This window comes from Falco cherrug, chromosome 15, assembly GCF_023634085.1.
Source record: "Falco cherrug isolate bFalChe1 chromosome 15, bFalChe1.pri, whole genome shotgun sequence".
Classification (NCBI taxonomy): Eukaryota; Metazoa; Chordata; class Aves; order Falconiformes; family Falconidae; genus Falco; species Falco cherrug.
In genome coordinates, this window is record NC_073711.1 from 10052976 (window position 1) to 10075637 (window position 22662).

Consider the following 22662-nt stretch of genomic DNA (forward strand, 5'->3'; position numbering starts at 1 on the left):
CACGCATGTATTTGATTCCTCATTTCCCAGCTTGTTTTTTCTTACAAAGGTAATCCGTCTGAGGTTGGAAACATTACATACTCAGAACTGCCACTAAGACGTATGACAGCTGAGGTTGCTTGGTCCCACACAGAGTGGTCCTAAGGTCTGAAATCAGCAAGTTCAGACTATACAGCAGATTAATATATTCTCCTTCTATGCCTGCGTTTTTTAAACCCTTCTGACATCAAACTACATTGAAATAAACTAACTCCTAAAAACAGGGCTGAAAAATGGCAAAGTCCATAACCTTCCTGTCTCCAAACACTACACTACTGTTTTTTTCCCACAGGAAAACTACTGGATAGGACTCAAAAGCCACAGCTCTACAATGCAGTAAATTTGGTGCCCCAGCATTTAAAAATTATATATCTACATTACTAGACGATGACATGCATTGTCTTTGTTGCTTCTAGATGGCCAAAAAGGAATAGCAAACTGTTCATTAGTAATAGTTTATCAGGGGTCGTATGAGCAATCTGGAAAAAACTTGGAGCAAGCCCAGGAAAAGACCACCCAGTAGACCCATGGTTGCTAGTTAGCTCTAAGCAGCCAGTGCTATTTGCAACTCCAGCTGGTGTCAAACACTGACAATTGCCAGTTATCATACAAGGACAAACTGGAATAAACCTGCCAAAGCATACTTTTTTTTTTCTTTCTTTTTTTTTTTTTTTTTTTTTTTTTTTTTTTTTAAGCACAAAGTGCAATGTATTGTCATGTTCAAGCAATTACCAAAAGGAGTTGTTGATCTGGAGAGATACAAAGGCTAGATGCAGTAACACGGCATTTATTTTGAAGGGTAACTTGTGTTGTGAGACACTACAAAATGACAATGCTGCTGCAAAGGAGACAGAATGATACATTTAGTCAAATTCTCAGTCTAAGCCTTTTCAAAGAGCACAAGCAGTTAGTGTAACATTCCTCAGGGTTCCTGTATCTTTTCAAACATGATAGCTTTCTTGTAGTTTACACTTACCATATTAAGAAAAATGGTAATGAGGAGATCATGACAACTTCTTTTAAAAGCAACAATGACTCAATTGCCAAGGAAAAAAAAAAATAGTGTTAACTATTTTCATGAAAAGAAGCCTCCAGTGAACACCTCACTGCTGAAGCTGTGTTCTTTGTTTTTGTCTGAACTCCGAAATGACAAGGGGCTGCTCTTAAAAAATCTGAGCACCAGTTTTCATTTGATTGGTACAAAGCACCTTTTTCAGATAAACTAGCAACTCAGACCTCTTACTGAAAAGACTGGGGGCTCAAGAGGTCAGAAATGATAAAATGCTGGAATAAGCGGGAAGGGATTAATTGGCTTGATTAAAAAAAAAAAAAAATCACTACTGGGAAGGTTCTCCTAAAAACCAAAGACCAAGGGTTTTTTTCTGAGGCTCAGAAGAATATTTTTAAAGGTTAGTGTACTTTGGGGTACACAAACAACATATTCTTTAACAGCATATACTCATGGCAAAGAAATTAATAGACTACAAAGCCCAAAGGGGCCTTTGACACTCAGAGCTTGTGCAATAAATTCCATCAGAGGATCTCAAAGCATTCCTCACAAGAGATCAGTACCCACCATTTTCCAGCTTGGCTCCATAGACGAAATTTGGTCCATGCCTTAAATCACCCACTCAGCCAAGAGCAAATACAATGAACACTACCCTGCCCTCTTTTTCTTTTTTCCCATTAGCAACTCATGCAAGACTCCTAAGTTCATGTATGACCATGTTGCTCCTGTTTCACTCTGCAAAGTACTAGTACATATTATTTCCACCTCCCCCCCCCCCCCCCCCCCCCCCCCCGCAGTATATTTGCTTAGATATTGGACAGAAGTTTTGGAATACAGGAAATACCTAAAGAGCTGTAAACTGTGGAGAAGAGGGTTTCTAGTGACACCCACAGCAGAGCGCTCGCCTTCGGAGCCCTGGAAGGCAATACAGTAACACTAACAGCAGGCAGAATAAATAGTGCATGCAGAATGTTGAACAAACATAAATCTGAGCACTTAGGTCTGAACTTCAGATTCATGTCTGTAGTCAGTTTTTATCTCTTGCCTCTGAACAACACCTCAATGACTTCAACTAATAAAACCATTTTCCTTTCTAATGCTACAGCCTGACATTTTCTTCAGCTGACTTCTGAAAGGCTGGGTGCCTGTATGACTGCTTTTAAATCAAACAGAAATGTGAGAAATGGGGGGGGGGGAGAAAAAAGAAAGAAAAAGTAAAAAGATTAAAAAAAAAAAAAAAGTAAAGCATTCTGGTCAGCTTTTCTAGCTATCCAAAGAAATTGTTACACAGCTGACATAAATCAACATGGCAGGATCTACAGGCTAATTAAACAAATGTGACAATTTTACTGTGACAATTTGAAAACGCTCAAAAGTGCCTCCCATCCACAGTGTGCATTCTTCTCAAATGTGTATTAAAACCCATGTACTGTATTAAGATATTGAAAGGAACTTACATATTCAATAAAAACCCACAATTATAAGCACAATTTGAAATATATGGCTAAAATAGATTGGAAGTTCATGAGGTTTCTCAGAACATTAAATTCAATGACACGCTTTCTTTAAAGAAATGTTAGAAATTCTGTACAGAAATGGATAAGCCACAGTATGTAGTGTAATTTTACATATCTGAATGAGCCTTGCTTTTGCACAATTATAACACGAATAATTCCAGCTGAGGACTGCAATGCATTTTGCTAGCAACTAATTTAACTTCACAGCGCGATGGCAGTGTGGGTGAGGTTCTATTCTCCTGTTTCATAGAAGGAGACACCGTGGAGCAAAGTGGCATCTTGGGGTTATAGAGGAAGATTAAAGGTAGGACATTTTATCTGAGTCTATGTATTCAAACATTTATTGAGAGGATGTTCAAAGAGATGGGAAGATGGACCATATCAGTCTTCTACTGGCAGGTATGAAGTGGTGTATTCTGAAGACTTTGACAGCTGAAACAATCGCCACAGGTAAGAAGGAAGAAACCTTCAGAAAGAGCTCCACTGACTATGCCGCATGACACTATTAAAGCCTATAGATCAATGGCAAGTAGCAAAGACATAAATTGCTCCCCCCAGAAAGGCAGCTTCCAGTACTGTTTTCCCTACAGAATGTGGAGTAACTTGAACTTAGGACAGACGGTGACTGTTGCCTTCCCATGTTAGGCTGCTTTCACAAACCCCATGAGGCTGGCAAGGTTGGTAACATGTAACCATATGACTCCTCCAAAGGGAAAGTCCACCTGCTCATGCAGGGGGTGTTTGAGAAAGACATAATTCTTGATCCGTAACTCAGGTGGTATCTGCATTCTTGCCTTAAGAAGCAGAGATTAGGAGTGACCTGAGTTAAATTTAGACTGCAGTACATGAGTAAAATGGCAACAAATATTCCTGATACCGGCTGTAACAGAACATTTCCACCCATTTCCTCTGAGAGAAACAATGAGATCCAAAGTTCTAACTTCAGGTTTACTCCAGGTGTCACCTTTGTCCTGTTTTCTTTACTTTCCTTCTAAGAGCACAAGAGCAGTGAAGCATCAAAGTTTGCGACATGGTAGTTGTAGTTAAAGCAGTGAAACTGAGCATGCCTCAAGTATCTGGCCCCTCGGTCCATTTTCCTTCATTTCTCTAGTTCTTTCCTCACATGCATTGTTTCAACCATCAACCAATTTTTTGGTAGGTTTTCATTGTCATGGCCAGCTGAAACTTCAGAGGAGAATTTCAAAGAGGAAGGTTCTTGAAACTCTTTCTGAAGATTCATTTAGTTACATCTTCCAGCCCTGCCTTCCCTTGGACACTGCAAGCCTGCCCAGCCTTTTCCTAGCTGTTTCTCTTGACTAACCACATATGGCCAACCTCCCTTCATGGGCCCCACCAGCTTCTTCAGCAGTGCTGACTGATGGGGATGCTTCCTACCAGGACTTAAAACCCACAACGCCTGCCCCTCAGGGCCGAAGGGATGGACCCCTTCCCTTTTGTGAAATAAAGAGCCACAGAAGATGCTACAGACTTTGTAATTTCAAACTAGAATTGTTTCTAAAGCATGCATCTATTTCAGAAAACATAACTCGATTTTAATGTTTTCAATGTCTTCATTCAGTGCCTAAAGCAATTTGTTATGTAGAGTACACATTATTAATCTACTTAAATGAAAGGTAACACTGCTAGCAGTTTAAACACTCAATGCCCATATTTAACCATGTTTCATTTTGACAGGACAAGATGAAATAACAGAAATGATTAATCTGAGACCAGAGGAATATTCTACTACCTATATTTCAAACTAGGACTACATATTTTTTTTGTTTAACACTTTGGCAGTAATGTGTCAGTGGAGTATAGGAGCTTCAGACGGCTTTTCTGCTTGACCGCACTGCATACTGTGCCAGTAGTTGTTACTGGTCATTTTGGAATTGGCAGCAGTACTCCAGGACAGGCACACAACAGGCTCTGAAGTACTTAATCATGGTTTTACACAATAAATTCATGCAGCCCACAAGGTCCTTAACGGACACCTGGTACAGCTACAGTCAAACACTGTAACTGTACAAGTGTTTTTCTGTCAAGTCCAGCACTTGGGGCCTTTTTTCATTCATCGGAGGATACAAAAGGTCAGAGTTGATCTGACATCCCAGATTCTTTGGGTCCATTTTCTCTCGCACTTTCACTGAAACACAAGTCTTTATTTACAATGATGAAAAGGGTTGGGTAGTCAGGTCCCATGGGTCTGCAAATCTGGAGTAGGAATCTAAGTTTTATGATAATCTCGACTCAATTACAAGACCTCATCAATTCATTTTCCCACATTTATGTCTCTCTCACTTCCAGTTATTTCTGGAACCACGAAACTTAGAGGTCTTTGAAAAAGTAGTATATGAAGTGACCAAAACTTGTAAGTGCTGCAGAGGGTGAACCTGACCTTCTGCAGAAGCTGCAAAACTTAGTATCTTCTCCTCCAAGACAATGACTTTGCTTAAATTACTTTTGTTTGAACTGGCTTTTAAAGAATTATTTTGTATATACTCATGAAGTATCATTATTTTTATCATAAAAGGGTACTGAATCAGAGTGAGGATGCCGAGGTTGTAACATGTTGCAATACATAGTGGATCATTTCTGAGGTGACTATCAATGAGGAAAAGGAACAAAATGTGGTTGTTTTGATGCAAAAGAGATGCTGAAGAGGTTGGAAAAAAGATAAGAATTAACACTTTTTCATTTAGTCATCCATTTCTCATGAGAGTGCTTTCAATCTCTTCAGGAGCAGTAATATATGTCCAAACTCTTGTGATGTCAGCTTACTTTATAGTCATTTTAGTAGCAATGGTAAATCTGGCATTGACAGCAGAATTATATAATACTACTGAAATCAGCAATATTTCAATTTGGCAGTATGAAAATAGATGTTAAAATATTATGGTTAAGAGATAAGAAAATTGAACTGAATACTGAGTTTGAAATAGGCGCACTGCAATCTCTCTCTTTTCCTGAATACCTTTTGTAATCTTTTTTTATTGTTACAGTGTAGACAGGCTGCAATAGACCCACATGATGATCAGATTTTACATTTCAAAGTTCTTTGCTAAGTAATTTCTTTAATACTGCTACAAAAATAAAACCTTTATTTGATAAATGTGCCTGCAGGCTGGAATCAGACCTTGCTTGTCTGTCCTGACAAAGGTCTAATCTTTTGCTGCCTCACATCTTGAAGAGGCATTTATCCCTGTAACAGGCAGGTGCAAAACACCACCTTTCGAATACAGGAAACACTGCACACCCACACGCATTTGTCAGATCAGACAGTCAACCTTTTCTCCCCGTCACCTCCCCAACAGCATGAAGCCTGCTTTGCGTTGATCTTGCAGCACAAAGCAGATTTATAGTACATATCTACATCACAAGTGAACTCCTTTACTATCTAACCTGCGCCGTGCCAGCAGTGCAACAGCGGCCCACAGAACGCACCGCGTAAGCTAAGTACTTGAGCATTGACACATGTCAGCTTCTTACTCAGCTAGCCTGAAGTTAGATCTGAGTTTTCTACATTATGTACCTTCAAGTCATAATAGACAGCTTTGGGATAATGCTCCTGAGGTGCCTGTCTCACGGGTGGCACTACGATGTTGTCACTGTGAAGGTGAATGGCCAAAAACTGTTCTGCTGTGTTTAGGTGTAAATCACAATGGCCAAGGCAAGCCTCTGTGTTAAGGGTCTGCTCTAAACTGGGAAGACCTAAGGCTGCATTCTCCAACTCCTAAAGAGCCTTTTGCACTTCAAGCCTACGCCAGACTGTCCTTAAATGACTCCATTTACTGATCTCACCATGCCTGCGTGTATACGCCTGGACAGTGCACAAAATGCTGGGAAAAAGCTACTTTTGACCTTCCTGGAATTGTTGCTGAACGTTTGTGCTGGTACTGAGATGAGAATTGAGCTGATCACCTACTAAACCAGGAATGAACTGTTCTCAAAGAACTACACAGCATTTCCGTTTTTCTGGATTGAGACTACATCTAGAGAGTCATCAGAGTAAAGGAATAGTTGCTTCTTTTATGTATACCTAAAGTAATGCAGGGGTAACTCCTTTTTATTTAATAACAGCAGCAGCAACGTAAGTGGAGCTGCTGCCAATTTATACCAGTGTGGGAGGAAGAAGAATTCAATGAACTCAAATGAGATCAGAGGTCAGTGGAATTACCCCTTGATTTATTTTTATGTGAGAGCAGAATCTGGTTCTGCCTCCATTAAGAAAATGCTGATAAAAAGCTGAAAATGCAATGGCTTGGAAATTGCTAAGAAATTAATTGTTTTTATCCATCCAAATCTTCATGTACATAAGCCAAAGTCCAAAGGAAAAAAAAAAAACCCAACAAAACAACCAACCCTACAGGGTAACATATTGCCTTTTTCAAAGCAGGCTATTATCCGTTCCTTACACGCTTCCAAAGGCTGCACGCCAGACGAGGGACAAAGGCCGCAGATACACATTTACACGTGGGTTAACTTTTCAATCCATTTTTTCATTTCAATAGAAATAATAAATCACCTTATCCTGGAGAAAGAAGCAGCTTGACACAAAACATACGGTGCTGGGCTATTTTTATAGCACACCTAAGACATATAGGGATTCATTTATTTACTCAGCTATTTAAAAGTGGCTACTCTTACTCATTCTCTGGACAGCTAAATGCCAGGTTGCTAAGTTACTGTTACTTGACATCATCTCCTCCCCAACGTGTTCCCACATTTGACAGGTTCACATGATTTACTAGGCCAGTCAGCTCGTTATTCACTTGTCCAATGACGTCTGGATAATCATTTTAAATTCACATCATGTCCTCCCCAGCAAGCCCCCAGATTCCACATGAAAATATTTAAACTGCCTGTCAGCTACTAAGTGCATTTGTAACCACACTGGACAGTGTACCTGTATTTTTCAAATTACAATTATTATAATTAGGTTTAGCATCGTTCTTCAATGTTGGTTTGTGTTTTAGAAGAGAAAACAATTACTGAGGGGCAAATAATGGGCTGTATCTGTTACAGTCTAATTTTGCTCTGTGAACAGCTCACCTCAGCTATGGATGATACATATTAAATCTGTTAGTGCTTTCAGTTGGCATGAGGAAGGTAATACTACACATAATTTGCCCAGTCAAGGGCATTTTCACCTGCTGATCAATTTACATATTCTGCAATGTCATTAGACTTGAGCTAGTCATCAGAAGAATAGAAGACCATACACATTACAGGCTTTGCTCATTTAACACCAGTTATTTTTACACTAATTACAATCTGAATTATATTTAGGATTTGTTTGCTTCCAGACGAGAAAGCTTTTAATTAATAACACAGCTGTCCACATAACATCAGAAGTCCATCTAGTTACTTGATGCCTTACTACAGCAAATATGTACCTACAAGAATTCTTTTGTTCTTCTAAGCAGGGACAGATTTTTAGACAGAAGTGCCTGCCCAGATGGTTAGCAACACAGACACGAAAGCTTTATGTGTACAGACCAGAGCCTCACTTCTGCAGGATTACATCTAATCGATTGCCTAAACAGCTAGCCCAAAGTTTCAATTTGTGCTACAAGTCCTCCAGAAAATTTAGTTAAATAAAATTTCCTTTCTTTCCCATGTAATGTTGTATGCTTATCACCTCTTTACCCAGAGGTAAACCAATTCTAAGGGAGGTCCCTTCCTAGGCATAAAAAGGATCGCTGCTAGTTCACACTCAGTGTCACACCTACACCCCCCCCCCCCCATGCCTAGGCCATCAGGTGGGTCACATAGCCTGCAATACCAGCAAGGCACACTGATGTAAAGCACTGGTACAAGTGGCACAAGTCACAGCTTCAGAATACTGTTTTAAAATGTCAGTTCTCCTGCCCTGTCTACACTTTGTATCACAACATTTCAATGAACTCATTTTTCAATGGCTGCACATAGCAAGTGACAATTTAATTTAAATCCACATTAATGAAATGTGAACTACACACACACACACACACACACACACTGTGGATTGCCTGTTTTCCGCATTATCCATGCTTTCAAAGTGGATATTTCAGTGTTGGTTTAAAAAAATAAGCCACATTTTGGAACCAAAAAAGGTGTACTGACCACCAGTGTATTCACCTTCATCATTCAATTTGGTATTAGCAACCTGTATTAAATGCAAATGCCCTGCACTACCTTTACAGCTTGGCCTTAGTTATACAAGATGATGATATTATTATTATTATTATTATTATTATTATTATTATTATTATTATTATTATTATTATTATTATTATTTTAACGACGTTCTCAGCCATCCTGATTAGAAAAGCAAAATCAACAGGAGACTGGTCTGCCATTAACCTTTGGTTGTGGTATCAGGAACAGTCCTTAAAGCATTTACACAAGATGATGACATAAGTAGCTAAACATTTCAGGAAATCTGAAGGATTTTGTCTCTAAATACTCAGGGGTCTGAATGGACTCAAGACCTTTCCCCTCACTTGGCTGGAAATTTTGACCATAAACCCAATCAAACCTTTCTGTCCTGGGAGGAAAAGGAAAAAAAAAAAAAAAAAAAGAAAGATTAGGAATTGCAAACTTCTACAATTAGAAAAAACATTAATCAAGTTCAGCTTGAAAAAAAAGCTCTGTAAAATCAGAGGTCACGGATCTTAGCTTAGGTACCTCTTCCTTGTAAAGTCTAGCAAAAAAAAAAAACCCATAAAAGAGTTACAAGAGTTACTGTGTTTTTCTGAGGGGTGAAACATAATTAAGTCACTTAATACTCTTGACTTTAAAAAAAAAAAAAAGGATAAAAAGCAACTTCAAGGCATGAAATACTCTCAAGGAAAACTGGCAGGCAGCATCCTTGCTCTGGCACTCGGGGGTGCACAGCGCAGTAGCGGACATGGCCAGAGCAGAATGTGCTGATGTTGCCAACGGTTTGGTTGGTCAAAATGGACACTCTCACCACCCTGTCTGTCCACCTGCAGGTCTTGACTGTCTCGTAATCTTTCTTGTTTACCTCTGACACATCCATGACAGGATGGAAATGTGAATAGCCTAATTTTTACCTGGGAAAACTGCCATCATGGACCTGAGGCCCACACTCCCAGAGGCTCTTCAGAGCCTAAGTAAATGGTCCCAAAAGGCCAGAAGCATCTGTCAGGGCTGAAAACTTAATCCAGGTTCTCAAAGCATAAATTGCTGCTGAAACCAAGGGTCATCCTTTCATCTGAGCACACAGCCTGAATGTCCTGACACAGGACCCCCATGGGAAGCCTGAAGACTGGACTTTGACCACTGCTGGGCATCACATTCTCTTGCTGACTTTCTCTCTGTTGCCTGTCAAGTAGAATATGATACTCTGCATGCAGCCCAAACACATTTCCCGCTAGCTTACTCTGCATTATAAATTTGCGAAGAACAAAGTCATTGACAAAACTCAGGTCCTTCTACCTCCACATGTGCTTCAGCAACACACGAAGCTGAAAGCTTAAAACGCTGCCACTGAAGGCCGCGAGCTGGGGCTGGGGTTTGCTGGGCCTGTGACAGGTGGCCCCAGAAGCGGCTCGGTAACCTGCTGCTTTCATACACGCAGGGCCTGGCTGGCAGCCTGCAGCCCGCTTGCAGACAGGTTACAAGAAGGCTGCAGACAGCCTGTCAGCGCCCAGAGCTGCCTAACGCCATGCCGATGGCATACTAAGCCACCCTCAGCGTGTCAGAGCGCGCAAACCCACCTAACTGTGCGTGCGGCAAGGGAGCGCAGAGCCCAGGTGAACCATGGCCAAGGTCCCACACTCACCTGCCCCACGCCAAGCCCGTACCTCCCTACCTGCTCCCCGGCACAGGCAGTTTCATATGCTCCCGACAGCTTCTGGCTATGCCTGCGGCTATGGCTGACAGGTTGCTCCACAGCTGGATGGCAAGGCTGAGCACAGGAGGTGACTCCAGGCAATCTGCACCTGGCAGTCAAGAAAGCTCTGCTGGTTCGTATCCCTTTTTTTGGGTGCCCATTACATACCCTTGTGAGACAGATCCCCAGAGACACAGAAACCTGCCAAAGAGTTTAACAGCCTACTGGTGGCAGGAGGTGCTGCCTGCAGCTGCAGGGGCTCTGCAGTTCATCCCCATTCTCTGGAGACAACAGAAAGTCCTGCAAACAGTCTCAGCGGGTTTCAGAAGGAAGCCTGGGACATTCTGCCTCTTTTTGTTGAGTCAAGTTACAGTCACAGGGTAGGAAATAGGATCACCTCCTCTTGATTAGAAAAAAAGACACCTCTGCTTCTGTGATTTATATACATTGCTCCCACATTAAAACTGTCACCCTGATAACTGATCCCTGAAGTTTGTTACATCACATTTTCTTTTGATGCTGTTTACTGAAAACAACTGCTTTCCCCAGCTAAGAAGTCATTCATTCCAACTACAGTAATGAACCTAACTGAAATATATAAACAGGGGAAGAAGACATTTAAAATGTACCAAGTATTTTGCACAATCTTTCAACATTTTCTTTGCTTTTGCTCCTTTAGTGTTCTACAGGTAATAAACCCCTGCTCACTTCGAAGGTTGAAACTTAATTTTACTTATTTCCTTCCATTCATTGCTTCTGGGTGCACATGCAGATGCACATTCCTCTGTTACTGCAGGTCAGCATGTGCATGCTTGCCTGCTGGTTCAAACTACTCCTGCAGCAACAATGGCAACCCATAAGGACATCAATATCACCCCAAGATAACGTGTGTACACAAAACAGGAACAAGTTTCCAAAACTATTTAACTCTGAATTGCAATGAATACTGAGAAGCCTATTTTATTTTATAAGCAAGAATAAGTCCATGTCTTTGCAAGCAAGTTGGCACAATTGTTACACATGACTTCAGGTCTGGGTTACTTTGCAGCAGTTGCTTCTAGTGATAAGGACACGGCCGGCACAAATTCCCACTGAAATTTTATCCCCTCTACACCGAAAACCAGCAGGTTGGCTAGCAATCCCAGAGAGGTAGCTCTGATAGACGACAAACTCAACCCATAAGGATAAAACCTGAAAGCCCAGATAGGGACCAGTGGGTTGCAAACCTGCCCCCAGGCAAATCTCATGGCCAACAGGGGACATCAAAGTTGGGGTGTCTGGGAAGAAGCCCGTCTTACACTTAAAGTAACAGATTTATATATATACACAACTACTGTTCACACTCCCCTTTTACTTGTTATATGATCTTCTTGCAATTAAGCCATGCTCAGTTTGGAGTGGTTGCTTAATTTTTCTGTATTCATCCACTGACCAGAGCACTGCCAGGAAAAATACGTCTGTAGGTCTTTAACAAAACCATGAACGATGAACAACTGTAGTCTGGGGGAAAACAGGAAAAGGTATACTGTAGGTCAGTCTGTGAGTGGGAGAACTAAGGCAACTCCACCTCAGAGCAGGAGAGAAATGTGTCCTGGAGAGACTCACAGAGCTTAAACAAGGACAGGAACGTGTGTAAATCCTGACCAAGACAAGCTGGCAGATGCAGAGTATTATGTGAACCGACCTTACTCACTAAGGAGCACCCTTGGCCTACCCCTTAACCATGTCTCTCTAGCACAGACCCACTAATATGTTATTATTTAACTACAGCGTTAAAGACAGCCATATAACCCTTCTTCACAAAAAATGAAATAACAGCACTACAGCTATATGAAGAATACAAAAGCAGACATTATTACTCACCCGTAATATTTCTTCCACACAGCTGGAGTCATTGGGAAGGGTAACCTAGGTTTAAAGAAAAAAAAGAAATGCTTAGTCAGGTGCTGGATGCAAAGTTCGGTCGCTACAACCACACAGGTGAACAGATAACAAGCAACTGCCTCTGTTTGAAGGCTGCTGTGCCACTCTTGCTGCCTACCAAACTTTCCAGTTCAGATCAACATAAATCATCAGCAGGACCCATTTTGTCAAAAGTTGGTTTTTCCTTCCACACTGTTTTGTGCTACTAACAACACTTTGGAAGCAATAAAGTACTCTGATTTCCTCACAGTTGAGAACTGGCACTAGAATTGCCTGAAACTTCTGTAATTGAAGAAGATCCCACTGTTAGTCCTATCGGCAGCCTTCGGAGAGAAGGCGAGGTTTGTTTTAACTTGCTGCATGCTGCAGCAAAGGACAGAGGTGATAACAGTTAGGAGAAAGCTGTTATCATCAACTATCTTATCCTACAGCTTAATAGGCTAACAGCCAAGACAGCTCTTAAAACTTAAACATATACTGTAGTAAAATACTGGTTGGACTGTAAGAGCGGCTGCTGATTTTGTTGTCCCTCACTTCATCAGCCTGTTGCAGGTTAAGCATCCTCTGAAGACTGAACACCACACAGGAATTCACCTCAAGAGGCTTGACAGATATTCCTTCTCCCCTTCAAAAGGTGCGATATGCACACAACCATACCCACACACACACACAGTGCTGTCCTTAACGTTTTCTAATTGAAAACACTCATTTAAATCGCACTTGCAGCATTTGCCACAATCCCTCATTCTGAGAACATGAAAGAGCACAAAACCTCTAAATACTGTGAACAATTATGTAAACAGGGAGACACGACCCATACGTATAACCATTTTGTAGCACTTGCAGGTAGTTATGATGGGTTCTTATCATGAGGATACAGCAGCAGCAGAAGAGACAATATTCAGGAAGGTACCAAACCCCATATTTGTACCATAAATATTTAGAGAGAGCTTTCTGCCCGATGCTTCTACCTTATTGCCCTTGGTAACTAGTTTGGTTAAAGACACTCATGACTAAACTTAATCCCTGCCATCCTAATCTGCTATAGAGCTTGACCAAAAGCACCGGCTATGGCTTTCCTCCTGTATTTCAACCAGCACTAAGCTTCAAGAATAAATCCACATGGCTACAAAAGTCAAAGACCAGAAACACCTATTAGATCACCAAGTTCACACTCTGCTAATGTTGCACATTTTCCCCATTTCTTCTAGTACTGTGGCTACTCTGACCCAAAAACTGTAGGGGAATGGGTCTCCCATCCCTTCCCTCAATAAAATATGGAGCAGTGTTGGAAACTATTTGGCCCTTTTTTTGTGATAACTTAAAATTTTGCTTTCAATGTTACCTCAGTCTTTCTGTAGAGCTCTTCACACTACTCTAAGCAATTACTTCAGATTCATACCATGCACGGACATACAGAATTATACTCCACTTTTCTCAAATGCTGTACATTCAACTTTTACCTTCTTTCCCAATAAACAAGATTTTCCATCCCTTTGGCTTATTTCATCACTGTTCTCTGAATTTCCAACAGTTCATCAATATCTTGGTAAAGAAGTACTCAAGTGAACATGACTACACTGCAGGGATATTAGTGATTTTTATTTACCCCAGCAACTTAAAATTTTCTATAATATCACTTAAAAACATTCAACTGACCAAAAAAGAGCCTTACCTTTTTCACCCAGTTCCTACTCAGCTCAAATTCTACCTAACAAACCTAGGCTGAGAACTCCCAGTGTTTAGCATTAACTGCAATAGGCATGCAGTCCACCCTCATACTGCCTGACTTGATATTCCAGCGCTTCATTGGCCTTCCTTCATCTCTCTGCTTTTCACTTAAACAACTTTCTTCCCCTCTCAGTACCTGCAAGTTCTTTGCTCATCTGTGTTTTCCCTACCTCATACCAACTCTCCAGTCAGCACGGAATATAGTTAATTTCAACAAAGATTAGCAAGCACAGCTATTACTGCAGTGCTCAGTGGGAGTACATATGTCTCTAATACACTCCTGATTTTTTCATTGAAAAATTAGTATGTTGGAGTACGAAAAAACAAAACAAATACTCCCCCAATAAGCCCACAGTATACACAGCAACCACAAAATCTCTCACAGCAGTAGCAGGAGCAGCCCAAAATCCAGCCGAGTGAGTCAGACTGGGAAGAGTTAGAGCAGCAGAGATACAGAAGCCCCCTCTTTAACACCCCTCCCTAGCATCACACATGCCATTTTCAATGGTTAGCCGAGATACCATGTGTGTTCCTTTGTTTAAAAATGTCTTAATTGTGATAATTGTGTCCCTGACTATTTACACAGTGCAGAGCATGTTCCTTCTTGTTTCCCTGTCCTCTCCCAATTCACAGCCCTGTTTATGTTACTTCAGAACTAATGATGATAATAACAATAAACATACCATTTTACTTTAATAAAGCCCACTATATATTATGCAATCCCAACCAGCTTCTGCTGGCAGCACTTGCTAATAACTTTAAATGCTCATGCATCAATTTCATTGTGTTAATGGCAAAGAAGATTTTAATGGCTTGACAGAACTTTTGTTCCCTTTGGCATTGCTTTGTTTTGAATCACTGGTATTAAAGTAATGCAAGATGTCAAAGTGCTGTGATTATCATATAGGGAGATCCAAGTAGGAGCTAGCACAAAGAGGAAAACATTTAGATTGATGCAAACATTAAAAGAATAATTATTACAACATGGCTATCAGAGAGAAGATCAATGTAAGAGTCTTTCAGTACATTACTATTAATGGATTTCTAAAGAAATGAGACCATTTTTCTAAATTCATGCTACAGTTACACATTCTAAGAGACTTGAAAGGCACAGATCTATTAGAAACTTAGTCTATCCTGGAAAAAAAAAAAAAAAAAAAAAAGGAAAAACAACCTCTCAGTCTTTCAAAGTGTAAATCAAAAATTGCAAGTTTAATCGTCCATAAACACTTGCATTCAGCTAACAAGTGCAAGCAGGCCCACTTGGCACACCATGGCATCCAAGCAGATTCATCAGGACAGAATGAAACACAGCAGATACAATATTCATCAACTTGTTGAGTACTACTGCTGTAACAAAGTTGGCATTAGAATTGCCATTAATAAAATACCACATTCCTCTTGTAGTTTAGTCAAGATTGGACATCCATCCCATACTACCACTTTCCTAATCTGATAAAAATCAAGTAGTTTAGGACCCATTATGTGATTCTCCACCCCGTCTCCTGCTCAGCTTTTATCGGTAATCAGATTCCGAAAAGGAGGCCACAGCCTGCACTTCTGCACACTTTTGGTGCTTTTTTTTCCTTTGTGAGCAGCATGGTCTAACTCAGCTGAAAGGACAGATTCCAGGACTTTGGCATCCATAAGACTGAGTAGTTGCATTTCACATCATGAGCTCTTCTCTCGGCCGGCAGTGCATTCATGAACCTCAGACTCAAGAACAGTGAATATTACATAAGCTGCAGACAGACGTCCTGAGGTAATAAAATGTCAATCAAAACAAAAAGATTCCACAACAGCTACATGCTACACTGAATTCATCTTCCAATTTCATTTTAATCTGGCAAAACTCTTTTGCATCAAACTGCTTCATGTTTACTTTTAAATATTGCTTGCTAAAAAAAATGAAAGAATAAGAAAGGAAAGGTCAGATGGTCAAAATATTCCACCTAATACAAGCCAGCATTATAAGGCTCTCTTCACATTTTGGTGTCACAAGAGAGAACAAAACTGAAACGATGTGGAACCAAAGGTTTCATGTATGGCTTGGATGGCTCAGTACTAAACTTTAAAGGGAGGGAAGGAGGGCAGAAATCTAAAAGTGAGGGAATAGTAACCTTTAATGTTAAGCAGATCAAATGACATCGGGTGAATGGTTACAATATCTGATGAGTCATGTTGATCTAACCTTCCATTTATTCATTCAACAGTTCCTTGACCACTTTTACCTCCTGGACAATTTATAACCTGCATGAGATCAGAATTTGTTTTTGCAGCACAGAAAATCATATACAGTCTCTTTTCCCTGTAATTTACATCCAACAGCAGGCATTTCTCAAATATGTTAGCAACAAAATCTTCCAACAGACTTGTCAGAGTAGTTCTGAAAATTCAAATGTAGTGTCAGAAAGCAGAAATACACAATGAATAATGTCTTTGCCAGAACTGACCGACTACATTTTCATCTGGATAAACTGTTAGTGAAAAAAAACCCTGGCTTTATTGATGCACAATTGTCATTCAACAAGTAATCTCTTCTTCCTATCTTTGTTTTACTGGAAAGATAAATGTTGCATGTTAAGTGAATGTAGGAACCCACTCTCATTTCTTGCATATGAGCACCTATGTGCATATACATCAAGAGCTCAGCTTTCATTGTCATCTCTTTATCAAGGAATCCATTTTGACTCTGGGGAGATGAAGCTCATACTACTGTTTAGTCCTTCGAACACAAATTGATTTTTCACTTGCTAGCAAGAAAAGATCCTGTGCATGAGCCTTGATTGATCATTTCCAGTGTGCACTACACAGCGATAAGAGGAAAACACTTTAGAGAACCAGAAGCAGCAAAACCAGGACAGTCAGCAGAAGCCTCGTCCTGTGAATGCCTTTGGCTCCTGCCAGAGCAGGTTAACAGAATGTGCATTATTTTTTTTTATTAATATAAGTGGGAAATGGATTGGGCAGTACTAAGAATAGGAGGGTTTTCAGACAAAAGATGTTGGACTAGATTACATTTGAACGTCCTTCTAACTTATATGAACCTATGATTCAATTTTTGCAATATGCTCACTACAAATCTAAGAAGATGCAATACTCCAAGTGCAGGTGAAGTATAACACCCACACCTTTCCAACACCAGCTTTCCTTTGATGTCCATCAGTATTTCCTTGTATGCTCTTCAGTCATTCCCTACATTTCTTCTAGACTCACCCCTTTTTAGACAGCAGCCTGACCCTCAGCTGCCATCTAACTACACATTTCTCCTCCCGAGGAAGCCTTGTTTCACATTTACTTGAGGTAAGCTTCACAGCACTGCTCAGAGCCCAATGTTCAATCCTCCTTGGGTCGTTTCACAGTTCATGCTTTTGTCTGTTTCCTATCTCTCTAATATTTCATCCCCAAAGGGTCATTCATGTTAAAAACACCTGAAATAGGTATCAAACAAATCTCACTAGCTGGAAGCATCTTGGCTCTTCCTCACTAACTTTAGTGCAAATGGGTAAGAATGGGAGCAGCAAAAGAGCATGGAATGAATATTGCAACCTGAGTGGTATTTTTTTTTTCTGGTGTATTTGATATTCATGAGGTTATCACCAGCATATATTAGGACTGTATGTTTGGGCTCTGGAGGAAACTGAATGAAGTTAAACATGATGGTATGCAAAAAAACCCAAATAAAATCACTCCCTTGGTATTCAAATACATACATGTGTTTTTCACAGGGCTATTCATTCTCCAGGGAGCCATTTGTGGGTCCCAAATAATGTATATCCACTGTTTTCTTTTAGTACCTCCACCATCCTGGAACCAAAATACCATGAGAAGACTACATTTCCCATTATTTCAACCCCAAAAATATCTCCTGGGGCTTATTAAAAGGTCTGTGAAAATATATACTTTATATATATATAAAAACATAAAAGAAAAACTACTGCCTAAAACAATATACAAAGAGCTGCTTCTCTATTCCCCCTTAATACAAATACTGCAGAAGCAGTTGTGTCAAATATGCATTTACTGGAGAATGTGAAAACAGGAAAAAGTTTTAAGGAGCAGCCCAAGTTAATTCACTTGTTAAGATAACACAGCCTGGCCTGAAGTCAGTGCTGCTCTTCTAGTGGTGGATGGAGAAGTTTATGCTTCTTCCCTCAAGAAAAACACATTAGCTAGAAAAAACAACTGAGTAGTGTGGTCCAAAATGTGACTGAATCAGACTCCTGCTGACTTCAGCGACCTTCCCAAAAAGTCTCTAGCTGAGGAGCCAAAACTGCCCACAATGGGTACCTTTAGTTTCATACGAAAGACAATGACTGATACACTCCTCTCTGGTCACCTAAGAGCGAGACAAAACGGTGCAGTTACACCAGGCTGGGGCACTTGGGTGCTAGCCCCAAAATCGAAGGAATTATCGTTTGATTTCCTTACAATGAACTCAGCTTACAATGCTGTCCCAGTCAAAGCAACCCCAGCTGCAAGAACAATGTTTTGTCACTGGCATTTAGCTCTGCTAGAGCAACTTTTAAACCAGACTGACCTGGATGTGACAATCACATTTTTCTCGTTCTTCCCAGTACATGCTGTATTTAGCCTATTTTTACTTTTCCATTTCTTGATGTTTTCTTTTAACAATACCATTTCAATGTTGATCAGCATGAAATAGTCTCCATGAAAGCACAATATGCTGGTGTTCAATTTAAACTCAATGGTTCTCCATTATTTTCATGCAGCAAATTGCCATACTCTATTAGAAAGACAAGCCTGATAAAGTGATCTCTCACTTCAAGGTCTCCTGGGAGTTTTTTGATGTAGGTAAGGCTGCACATTTTACTTATGGAATGTTCTAAATGTAGTATTGTGTAAGTTCACCACGATGATAATACCAGAGTAACTGGTAATGTCAGTATTCAGCCAGGCCCCAACAAAAGTGACATTTGCAGTACTTAATTTGTGACCAAAACACTGGCTTGCATAAAGGCTGTTACAAACATGTAATACTGAAAAAGATCAAGGAATTCTGTAATTCCACATTTTCTTTTTGTTTCTTTTTTTTTCTTTTATCCCTTCTGCTATCTCTCTGTGTCCCTCCTCATCCAATGACTCCAAGTATTCATTTACTTATATAAAATAAGTACATTTTCTTATATGCCTTAGTATTTTCACCTTATTCTGGAAGAGGTTACTTTATACATTTTCATTAAATTGATGATAAAAGACACCCTGACCTAAAATGCCACTGTGCACTTGTCCACTTGAAACATCAAAGCCTGACTAACAGACTATACAACCCTCTGCTGCGGTGAGATATGTGGTGTGGCAGAAATAAAGATCAAGTGTCTGTTTCTTGTCTTACTTTTACCAGTGTGAATGAAATCTATCTCCTCTGAAGACAATGAAGCAGTAAAAGTATAAGAGGAGTGTGAAGGCAGTTTGGCTTCCAAGTCTATTCACCCTCAGTTAGGGGGATGTAAATTAGACACCATATTTATTCTCAGAGTAACCCTTTCACAGTAGAACCTCTTGGAAATCACTCAAAATCCCTTTTCTATACAGACACAGCTATCTAAATTTAATACAGCTTGGAACTGGATCTCCTTCAGATCTATTTCATATTAGTGGAATTTGGTGTCTTTTCCCAGCACACGCCAGCACCAGAGCAAGCAGCATCAGTTAGGAGTTGTCTAACTTCCTGCTAAAATAATAGCAAAGTCGCCAGGTCAGACTGTGACCTTGGTGACATGACTAAAACTCCGCTGATGCTCATGAAGTTGCATCAGTGTAACCTGAAGCACTATTTGACCTCATGAATTCAGACCCTAACATTTCTTTTGAGGTTTTAAAGAGGAATCTTTTTATAAGCATCTATTTGTATCTGACAATGCCTTTACTGTGGCTACAAGGATACAGTGGGTATGCCCGTTATCTATTCCACTTCTTTATTTAAAAGTATGAACACACTTTTAAAGGTATGAATGTACTCCTGGGTTTAATTTGTACAGTAGTTTGCATAACTGCAAGGCCAATGCTGGACCCCAAACTACTTGCTCAGACCTTGTTTGCAAATCAGTTGTTTCATACATCACTCCACCACAGTCAGAACTTGCAGATCATGTCCTCATGACTGTCTTCAAAACAGAGGGTGAGAATTCAAAGGGCAAGGATACGGTCCTGCCCAGGAGGAAACAAAACAAATGTATTTTAGAATATCTTAGGGTTCAAATACCAACACTACCCGTTAACATAACTAGTCCACACAAATACATTTTTTACATAAACTTCAATCAAATAAATTAGATTCCTATATGAAATAAAAACCATTTTCCTTTTATTAATAATAACAAAATAGCACAATTAATGATTATGTCTTTATTGGGACTGGATCCAAATTTAGACTACATTAAGAGCCAGATCTTATGCTCATTAAATAGTAAGACACATGAATATCCCAATTGGCACTGAATGTCACAGTTATCACACAAAAGGGGAGCTAAAATAACATTTTTTGGATGGTACAGAACTTAGAACAAAGAAAATCTGATTTTGAATGGGATCTTTATGGCCTCTTTTTTAGTTACATTTCTAATTAAAATGCTTTGATCTATTAATGCCAAGGGATGCTGCTAAATGTATTCAATGCAGAAGTCACATACTTTTCCTGAGCTCCCCAAATCTCTTAGATCTGTACGCACTTATGCTGCGTGCAGTTAAACCACTCACTAAAATGAAAAGATATCTAAGAATAACTCACTTCCATTAGATTTATAAATCACATTAATTAATTCTACATCTCCAGTGGTGTAGAGACCAAACTCTAATGCGAGATCTAATTAAAGAAAAGGGGGAAAAAAATTGGAATTGAAACACAGAAGTAACTGTTTAGCCTCAAATTAATGAGGCGCTATGCTAAGCAAGAATGTCCATAAATCCCTAATGAGGATTTTAAACACATTAAAACTTCCTAATACAAAGTGTTTGCCTTCCTTTTATCCAATAACAAATAAGCCAATAATTTTCTGCCTCTAAATGACACTATTAACTGTCATGGCATGTTTTATTTGACAAACCCTCCATTCAAATACAGTAAAACCAATTAATTTGCCTGCTGTGAAATGTGTTTCTTGATAGCTTTTATGTGATTTTTCTTCTCAAAGAAATGTAAATAGGAAGTCAATGTAGGTGCCTGATTTTGCTTAAAAATAGGCTGCAATAACTATAGATTTTCTAGTCAGTTTGCATTTCAAATGAATTGAAAGATAACCTCCATTTTCAGGTCATCAATCACATAATGGTCTCCTGATAAGTAAACAGTTACAGAGTAATAGTTTTATTACTAGGGAAATGCTCCCATATTTGAGCTGTGATAGTTGCAAAATTACCATGTTCTTCTGTTATAAGCGTTCCCAGCCAGGGTGCTTAGCCTCTCTGCCTTCCCCCCCAGCCCCGCAAGGGCCCTGCCACCGCACCCCCAGCAGCCAGTGACACGGGCACCGTGCACCAGAGGGTCCCCGCAGCCACGGGTGATCTTCTGCCTCTGCCCCGCATCTCTTAAGTGTGAGGTTGCCAAGGTGTTACCTTTCCTTTTGGTCAGAAAGATCTATAGAACAAATAAAGATAATTCTGTGGTTTCAATGGTCCCCCGGGCTCCCCTGAGCAGATCTCAGCAGAGAAAAGCAAGACCGTGTTACGACTGTCCCACAATTAAGCCGTATCTGAGTCTCTGAAGCTCTTCTAAGGTTTTGTCACTGGGAATACCAACCTACTAAAAAGTACACATATTGTACTTCAGAAATACACTTTTTTTCAGTCTGCACCCACTATGTGAACTGAACTGCACTGTAAATTGAAGGCAAAATAGAGGATAATACATGGCATGCCATGCTTTATGGGGCCTAACTGAATGCCAATTAATCTTTACAACATATGTACAGTTCCATCAGCTCTTGCATTGCATCACAATCACATGGAGGCTATGGTTTCTTTGCCTTAAGATGGAAATGACACTTTAAAATCCACGACACACCACACATACACACACAGAAGGAGCAGGGAATTAAATAAAACAAAGATGCCTACCAGCGCTGAAAAGGACATAACTGCTTACTTATTTAATTGTCTGCAATAGATTACCAACCAGAACCGGGTAATTTACGTAGCATACTATGACAGCTGATTTCCAATTTGCACTATCTTGTGCGGGTATTTCTTATTGAAATAAGCAAAGAAAATCTGCAGCCTCACTCGGAAGAGCCATGCCAAGACACGTGAGAAGGGCTGGTGAGAAGTGAGGCTGGGACAAATCAAAGGCAGAAAAAGTGCTCTGGAGCTCTGTTAGCCACTGGCCCCATCGCTGAGACACACAGTCCCAAACCGTTATTCATTCCTTTTCCCCAACAGAAATTTCTGTTACTATTGCTAGAAATTTTTGCTGTAGTGACCTTTCCACTGGGATGTCTGGAGAAGCAATTTGTATTTAGATATTATTATCATATCATATAAAATCATATAAATATGTATCCAAATAAGAGAAAAATGCATTCTCCAAATACCTGTATTTTGCTCATTAACCACAATTCTTTTAATAAGCTTAGGAACCGAACTGC

The 22662-nt window shown here is 40.0% G+C and overlaps 1 protein-coding gene across 3 annotated transcripts in view; it reads right to left on the minus strand.

The window, feature by feature from the left end:
- Nucleotides 1-22662, minus strand: part of AFF2 (ALF transcription elongation factor 2) — a 351494-nt gene that overhangs the window by 153087 nt on the left and 175745 nt on the right. For all 3 annotated transcript variants that reach the window (XM_055727794.1, XM_055727793.1, XM_055727795.1), the window contains exon 4: nt 12269-12313. In XM_055727794.1, coding sequence (XP_055583769.1) covers nt 12269-12313 — 45 coding nt within the window. The remainder of the gene's footprint in view (nt 1-12268; nt 12314-22662) is intronic.